Consider the following 9,713-nt stretch of genomic DNA (forward strand, 5'->3'; position numbering starts at 1 on the left):
TATTTCGTAAAACCGATATATCGTTCCCATCTCTAATTGTAACGTATTTTAAGATGGCGTGCAAGACCCATATACGCTAGAGTCGAGATAGTTATTTCATGTAAAGCAAAAACAATGACATTACAATGGGAAAAAATATGCAAATAGGTACGTAAAGAAACAAAACCATTAGACCAAAAAGACATAATTAAAACAATTTCGAGTATAGTACGTTTTCTATACCACTATCAAAATAATTCACGATCGAAACCAATGACTACGACAGCAGTCATTGAAACTATGCAATGAAGACCATGAACAGCGTTACGGGGTTCCATTGGAATTTGAGGAATCATCTCTATACCTAAGGTAATCTTTCGCTCAATAAAACTTATCAGCAATTATTTAAAAATCAATCTAATTTACATATTTAATTATGATCTCCTTTTCTTTTCTTCTATTGACACCATTTTTACCTTGTCCTTCTCAATAATGGCACTCTGTAAATTCAGGAGATTGTTTTCCAATAAAACGATATAGGGGAGAGTCGGGTAGTATCGGACATCGGGTAATATCGGGCAGTGAGTTTCTTTCATCTACTACACGATGATAGTACCTGATTGACATGGTTACGTTTCTGTGATGTCGCATAGAGAAACGTAACCATGTCATTCAGGTACTACCATATGGTGGTAGATGAAAGAAACGCACTGTTCGATATTACCCGATGTCCGATACTACCCGACTCTCCCCTACTGTATATATTGTTCGTAATAATCTTGAGAGTTGCAAGGGTTAATAAAATATCTATAAAATAATAATAATAATAATAATAATAATAATAATAATAATAATAATAATAATAATAATAATAATAAAGTATTTTCCAAGAACAATTCAGCTATTGGATGCAATTATTCATTGTTATAAATGAATGCTTCAAAATTACTTTTTTCCGCTGGTCACATAGACCTATTTCATTAATTTGATGTTACAGCCTTTTTCGAGGGAGTTCAGTTATGGTTACGTGTTGGACTAATGTACAGCTGTAAAAAAAAAGTGGCAGCATTCGTCAACAGCGAATATTTTCTAAGTCCACTTCGGATAAAGGTGATGTTACGTGATACATGTGCTTATAGAAGCAGTTTCGGAACTAAGATGTTTAAGCAGAAGCCATTCACATCTGTGTCTGGTAGAGCAGCGGTAGTGTATTCACTTAATGATTCGAAGGTTGTGAGTTCCAGCCTTGTTCAAGTTATCATTCTATTTTGTTATCGTTCTTTAGCGATATAAATAATACTCAAGTTATCATTATTTTATATTGTTACCGTTCTTTAGTGATATAAATAATATTAAAGTTATCATTTATATTATGTTATCGTTATTTAGCGTTATAAATAATATTAAAGTTATAATTTATATTGTTATTGTTATTTAGCGTTATAAATAATATTAAAGTTATCATTTATATTGTTATCGTTATTTTGTGTTATAAATAATATTCAAGTTATCATTTTATTTTGTTATCGTTTTTAGCGATATAAATAATATTGTTATCGTTATTTAGCGTTATAAATAATATTCAAGTTATCATTTTACTTTATCGTTTTTTTAGCGATATAAATAATATTCAAGTTATTTATATTCTGTTATCGGTATTTAGCGTTATAAATAATATTCAAGTTATTTTATTTTGTCATCGTTTTTAGCGATATAAATAATACTAAAGTTATCATTTATATTCTGTTATCGTTCTTTAGTGATATAAATAATAATAATAAATTAGCCCGTACACATCCCGTAAGGGTAAGGGCCTCCTGTTGTCACAGGGAATTGCTCATAAGTAGACTCCTAAGGTGAGCATATAAATAATACTGAAGTTAATTATAGGCCTATTCTGTCATCGTTATTTAGCGTTATAAATAATATTCATGTTATTTTATTTTGTTATTTTTAGCGATATAAATAATATTCAAGTTATCATTTATATTCTGTTATCGTTCTTTAGCGGTATAAATAATATTCAAGTTACTTGTCTTCTGTTATCGTTAGTCCACACCTGTGGAGTAACGGTCAGCGCGTCTGGCCGCGAAACCAGGTGGCCCGGGTTCGAATCCCGGTCGGGGCAGGTTACCTGGTTGAAGTTTTTTCCGGGGTTTTCCCTCAACCCAATACGAGCAAATGCTGGCTAACTTTCGGTGCTGGACCCCGGACTCATTTCACAGGCATTTTCACCTTAATTTCATTCAGACGCTAAATAACGTAATGTTGATACAGCGTCGTAAAATAAAATCTACGTTCTGTTGTCGTTATTTAGCGTTATAAATAATATTAAAGTTATTATTTTATTTTATCGTAAAATCCATTTGTAAGTAAGTTGTAAGTATCGTTTTTAGCGATATAAATAATACTCGAGTTACCATTTATATTCTGTTATTATTTAGCGTTATAAATAATATTCAAGTTATTATTTTATTTTTTTTACCATTTTTAGCGATATAAATTATATTCAAGTTATCATTTATATTCTGTTATCGCTCTTTAGTAATATAAATAATATTCAAGTTATCATTAAGCTCTCATTACGTTCCGTTATACAAGGTGAATACAGACAAAATTAATAACTGACAGTCCAAGACTTCTTTCTTGGGACTATTTCAAAGAGAAAGTTTTCTACCGGCGATTACACACTATTGGGGACTTGAAAACGTCAATACAATAATAAATTCAGGCCATTCCAAAAGAAATAATTCAACGTGTCATGAAGAGCTTCCACGAGCTCTTTCAGCCATGCATCAACGCCTAGAATTGCGGTCTTGTAGAACACGAACATTGGATATTCTGCGGTGGAAATCTCACATGCCAGAAAGAAACTTCAATGCATGTATAAGAATCGAAATATATTTTTTTTAATCAAGATGTTCAGAAATACATAAAAACCAATGAAATGTCTTTGTAGAATATTCGAATAGACTCTCAGCTCGCTGTAAGTTTTATAATTGGTGTGAATGGTAATTTGGACATACTGTATGTATAAGACATGAAGTACTTAGCTAGAATTTCTAGATGTGTGAAAAGAATTCGTATTAGGCCGTATATCTTAAAATAATCACAAACCACAGACATTTTTCCATCGGTAATTGTCTTGGCAGAATGACATATGCATTCAGAATAAAATTAAAGTAATCCTGTACAAATCTAAGTTATTACTTAAGAAATGTAAGTAAATTAATTAGACTATAAATTTAAAATATAATACAGTTAACCTGAATAGTAAATAAAATTAAATAACTGAGGATGAAAATAAAATAAAACCCACTCTAAGAAAGAAAATCACATAATCCACCATTTTATGACGACCCAATCTATATCTATTTAAACATTCATATCTCACTTGTAAATAAATTCGTTTCTAATAAGGGAACACCAATGTGCTTTTTCTTATTGACACTCTTAATATACAATTAATCAGGTAACTTCTGGAAATTTACGAGCTCCAGAAACATGACTTTTTCTAGTCAAAGTATTAAATAGTCTCTTTAAGACAGATTTCCATGCTCAACATGAGAATAGAACCCGGGATCTCAAGATTTATAGTCTTTATAGTAAGGCAAAACTCAACACACTAGAACAATACGAAATATACAAACACACTAAACACACCCCGATCAAATTCTCAACACACATATCAATTTCAGTACACACACACTATTTGACTCCACTTTTCAACACCTTTCAACAATCAAACGCACCCACATAACAGGCAGAGAAGTTCGAGACGACACCGAGATCTATAGTGAGGATCACGTAAGAGTAGTTCCCAAAAGTCTAATTTGGCCGTCTCTTCAGTGTTGCCAACTAATACCAGAATCACAAAGAGGCTAAAATCACAATGCTACGTACTGAAATAATAATAATAATAATAATAATAATAATTATTATTATTATTATTATAATAATGTCTTGCTTATTTATCACATCTCATCTTCATGTTGCAAGGTGTTTCCTAAATGGTTCAATAATTTATTTATGAAATAGTATATTTTCCTCCTGGACTACTCGTATAGGCCTATTATGTTGGTAATTAGGATTAGTATGATCTAATATTACAACTTATTTTGCCAGGCAACATGAAATTTATTGCTTTGACTAAAGAGTTTACGATTAATGAAACCTAACCTAAAAATGTATTTATTTACTTGCATTTTCATCAGTTTGCATTACTGTAAACCGAAATCATTGCTGCCAACATAATAGTTAGAAAATAACTGCCAGTTGTAGTATTTGTCAGTACCCGAAATTCGAAACGAAGTTGGTAAAAGAAAATTCAACCTGAGAGCTAGAAAATCACTACGATCCACTAGCATATTTAGTAATAGTGGAAAAATTGTTAGGTTTCACCCTTAGGGTATTAAGTAAGCTGATCCGGACTATAGTAGGCTCTGAGGATGGTGTGATGAAGCACCGAAACAGCTGTAAGCCGCACAAACTTACATAATTACTCGAGTAAGACCGCTAGTTAATCAATTAGGGTGGAATTCATAGTCGTCACTTATAAAATGAGTGAACCCTTAAGTAATAAGTGTTTGCTTATAATAAGGGAACCCTTAAGTCAGTTCCGAATTCATAGACAACACTTATTTTCACGTAATGAGTGCTCACTTACAGCTGCCGGACATGACGTCATAACAAAAGCTGACTCTCATTGAGCTAATCGAAAGCAGCTCTACATGTGGAGTTGCTATAACAACGAGTTATCAATATTATTGTACTGAATAGTTATATACAGCAATAGTTTCATGATATGTTAAATTCTAGTTGCATGTTAGTTATAGTTATAATCAGATATCCTACTAATTGGAACACATGTTCTGTAGTAGTGAATTTCTTAAATAAATAAATTAAGCCTATTAGGCCTACTATATAAAACTGTAATCCTCAAAATCATTCTCAGTATCCCTTTTGAAAATGATTGGTCACTTAAGGGTACAGATCAGCTCACTTAAGTAATCACTCATTAATTAATCAGGTCCCCTACTTTTTCTAGTGTTTATAAATGATCTTGCCCCCCTTATAAAAGATGTAGGTCATCCCATATTATTTGCAGATGACACAAGTATAGTAATTACAGCCAATAACTCCAACACATTCCAATCTTCAACAGAGGAAATTCTCTTCAAAATATGTGACTGGTTCTCAGTCAATAAATTAGTATTAAATTGTAACAAAACTAACATAATTCAATTTAAATCCTGTCCAAATTCAACGTCGCAAATTTCTAGCGCAATAATTAACAATAGATCCCTATTAGAAACAACAACAACCAAATTTCTTGGCTTAAAAATCGATAATGTGTTAAATTGGAAAAATCATATTAAAGAAATTACCCCCAAACTAAATTCAGCTTGTTTTGCTATTAGATCTATGCAAAAGATAGTAAATATCAATACCTTAAAAACAATATACTCTGCATACTTCCACTCGGTAATGAGTTTTGGAATAATATTCTGGGGAAATTCCACAGATAGTAACAGTATATTTCTATTACAAAAAAGAGTAATTACAATAATAGTAGGTGCGAAATCTAGGGAGTCGTGTAGGTCTATTTAAAAAAAAAACTACAAATATTGCCCATGGCTTGTCAGTATATCTTTTCATTAATAGTCTTCCTCGTATGTAATCGTGAAAACTTTGTAACTAATTCAACAGTTCATAGCATAAATACACGTCAAAAAAATGACTTTCATACTCCATCGGCAAGTCTATCGTGCTATCAAAAAGGAGTGCGTTATATGGCAGTAAAAATTTTTAATAGCCTCCCTATCGATATAAAAAATGAAACTCAAAAAACAAAATTATTTAGGGCCAAATTAAAGAAGTACCTAATTTCTCACGCCTTCTATTCTGTAGGTGAATTCATGACATTCAATAACACTTCATGAAATTGATACTAAAACTATGTGTTGTACTAGTAGACTATATTGTAAATCTCGTCTGTATATATTTCATCTAGACTGTGACTGTAAATTAAGATTTTATAATAGTATTAAGTTTTTGACTTGTTCCATATTCTAGCTGTAAGCATGTATGAATACCATGGAATGTTAATAAATACAATACAATACAATACAATGTGAATGAGGGACAACTATGAATTAGAAATGGGTATAAGTAACCACTTAAGGGTTCACTCATTTATAAGTGACTACTATGAATTCCGCCCTTAATTATAAATATTTTGTTTTAATTGCACAAAGTAAATTTCCTTCAATTTTTACTCCTTTGTTTACACAGAAAATGTCAGTGTTCTTGTATATGATAAAGTTTTTATTTTTTTTATTTTAGTAGGTTATTTTACGACGCTTTATCAACATCTAAGGTTATTTAGCGTCTGAATGAGGTGAAGGTGACAATACCAGTGAAATGAGTCCGGGGTCCAGCACCAATATTTACCCAAGATTTGCTCATATTGTGTTGAGGGAAAACCCCGGAAAAAAACTCAACCAGGTAACTTGCCCCGATTGGGAATCGAACCCGGGCCACCTGGTTTCGCGGCCAGACGCGCTGACCGTTACTCCACAAGTGTGGACTATGATAAAGTGCTCCTGATGTTGTGTCTAGTCTGCGAAACTTTATCTTCGAACATTCAGTCGGATGCTGACGTTGACTGGTCAAATATAAACCGATTCTGCTCGTTTGTTGACAGGTGCCGGTGACTGAACAGCCGGATCAGAGCACGTGGGAGCAGTCCTTCGACCAGGTGCCGAGCTTGGCCCCTCAGCAGACCGCCACCGTGTTCGAGCCGCCCCCCGCGACCGTCGTACTGCGACCCGCCGCCCCCGTGAGCCAGGCGCCACCCCCAGTGTACACGTCCCAGCCCGCGGCGATCAGAGTAGTGGAAGGAGGCATGCGAGGGGACGAGAAGTGGCCACCCACGGCCTACAAGATGCAGGCGGCGGCAGAGAACGAGGCTAGGAAGGCGCTGGCCAAGGGTCCGGCCTTCCGCCCCAAGAAGGTCAAGAAGGACTACTCCTCCTTCTTCGCGCAGAACGCGCTCACCCCCAACTACCCCACGTACAAGGCGCCCCCTGGCACTCAGCACTACATCGAAGAGGGGACCTCCACCTTCTAAACAGCATCGCATCCTGCTACGTGGAGCGAAGCCCGTGCTTGGAATAACTGAACACTGAGGAGCACACAGGTTGCCATGGCGACAGAATGAGAGCTTTCATCTGTCTTGTCCGTGTGTGGGAAATTAGAGCGTGTACTGGTGACAACTGAAGGAGCAAAGACAGTCTGGACTTTCATGAAAGAGATCCGACAGTACTGTGTGCAAAATCATTCTTCAGTTATTCCAAGAATAGGCGTGGTGGTCCATAGAAGCACATTGCAAATGGACTACGCTATTGTGAAGAGTACAGCAGCTTCACCGTAACTGTCATCTTGACAAAGTACCTCTCGTTGCCTGGTTGCTTAATGACAGCTTATACAGAGTGACGCAGGTAAAAGTAGCTCGAGTAAGTATAGAGTAAATACAGAAGCGAAGTGCTGAAAAGATTTTATAGATGTTGAAAGTAGCTCCCTACAACATCGATACACAGCTGTGCACGTCTAATCATGTTCAGATACACCCGGTTTCAATAACTTCTGGTGTGCGAACAGGAGGAACTCTTTCTCTTTCCGTATTTTTCACAGATCCCGTGGCGCGCCACATTTTAACCAAACCCTGTATTGCCGGTTTTCCTCTATTCGGAAACTTGTCCCTGAAAATTTCGCGGGTTTCCTTAATTGAACCTGTTCTCACATACGCTTCCACAATTTCCACTATTTCTTGTACTATCGAGTAAATCATTTTACAGAACGGGAACAGTCACGTGTAATTCGACTGATGAAATACTGACAGAAAGAATGCCAACAATCGATTATTGCACAAAATTGTCCACTGCTGTAGCTGTTTATTCATTTCGTTATGATATGATACGATACAATATCAGTCAAAATATCGCATTCGCATTCATTCGGGAGGCGGGCTAACAATCGATATTGCATAAAATTGTCCATTGTTGTAGCTGTTTACTCATTTCGTTGATACGATACGATAGAATATCAGTCAAAAGATCGCATTGCATTCAATCGGGAGGCGGGCTAACAATCGATACTGCATAAAATTGTCCATTGTTGTAGCTGTTTATTCATTTCGTTATGATATGATACGATACAATATCAGTCAAAATATCGCATTCGCATTCAATCGGGAGGTGGGCTAACAATCGATATTGCATAAAATTGTCCATTGTTGTAGCTGTTTATTCATTTCGTTATGATATGATACGATACAATATCAGTCAAAATATCGCATTCGCATTCATTCGGGAGGCGGGCTAACAATCGATATTGCATAAAATTGTCCATTGTTGTAGCTGTTTACTCATTTCGTTGATACGATACGATAGAATATCAGTCAAAAGATCGCATTGCATTCAATCGGGAGGCGGGCTAACAATCGATACTGCATAAAATTGTCCATTGTTGTAGCTGTTTATTCATTTCGTTATGATATGATACGATACAATATCAGTCAAAATATCGCATTCGCATTCAATCGGGAGGTGGGCTAACAATCGATATTGCATAAAATTGTCCATTGTTGTAGCTGTTTATTCATTTCGTTATGATATGATACGATACAATATCAGTCAAAATATCGCATTCGCATTCATTCGGGAGGCGGGCTAACAATCGATATTGCATAAAATTGTCCATTGTTGTAGCTGTTTACTCATTTCGTTGATACGATACGATAGAATATCAGTCAAAAGATCGCACTGCATTCAATCGGGAGACGGGCTAACAATCGATATTGCATAAAATTGTCCATTGTTGTAGCTGTTTACTCATTTCGTTGATACGATACGATAGAATATCAGTTAAAATATCGCACTGCAGTCAAACGGGAGGCGGGCTACTTTTACCTGCGCCACCCAGTACTTCCTCAGTAGACGAAGTATAGAGAAAGCATTGTGTTTCTCCATGTAGCAGGATTTGAGCACAATACTCCAGGTACAACATCCAAAGCCGAGAGCCTCAAGAAATGATGTCATTTACCTTTCCAATTCATTGTGCTTTTGCTTTTACGTGGCATTGTCAAGCAAAGAGAATGATATCTCCTGCATCTCTAACCAGCATGATGCGGCATCCAACCACCAGATAAGCGCACGAGAGCAAGACCAACTTGTATACAACATTTGGTGGAATTTGCGAATTAAGATCCCCAGTGAAATTTTGTAACAAATAATACATTTATAGGGAAGTCATAAACTCCTTTTTTTTTTTTTTTTTCTTTTTTAGTTATAAGATTACCAATGTATCATTTCTTGTAAGTATGGGAACTGTGATCACGATTAGATTAAGATTTCATATTTTTGTCACGTTGAAGCATTTTTTCTCTCTTCTTTATCTAGTTTTTCTCTTACTTTTTTCAAAACGTCAAAGACACAGTTCCAACAGCTACCCTGCTCCAGTGTACCACACCTACGCTTTAACCCTTAAACGTCGACAACGAATATTACGAAGTCGCTTGTTCAGTAACTCCGAAACCGCCCTTGTTTGTTGTCTTTAACACAAGTTGAGTTTCATTGTCACTATCTTCATCAATATTAATTTCTACTGTTACATAGGCAAATTTTAAATATATTGTATATATATCAGCTTTCTAACGAAGGCAACAATTCGTA

General features: G+C 35.4%; 1 protein-coding gene across 11 annotated transcripts in view; it reads left to right on the forward strand.

Annotated features, from left to right (window-relative positions):
* The window catches only part of LOC138713875 (putative RNA exonuclease pqe-1), a 203,417-nt gene extending 193,704 nt beyond the window's left edge, over window positions 1-9,713 (forward strand). For all 11 annotated transcript variants that reach the window (XM_069846353.1, XM_069846354.1, XM_069846355.1 and 8 more), the window contains one exon: window positions 6,686-9,713. In XM_069846353.1, the coding sequence (XP_069702454.1) occupies window positions 6,686-7,111 (426 nt within the window). In that variant the 3' untranslated portion in view covers window positions 7,112-9,713. The remainder of the gene's footprint in view (window positions 1-6,685) is intronic.

The sequence above is a fragment of the Periplaneta americana genome, chromosome 14 (assembly GCF_040183065.1).
Source record: "Periplaneta americana isolate PAMFEO1 chromosome 14, P.americana_PAMFEO1_priV1, whole genome shotgun sequence".
In the NCBI taxonomy this organism is placed as follows: Eukaryota; Metazoa; Arthropoda; class Insecta; order Blattodea; family Blattidae; genus Periplaneta; species Periplaneta americana.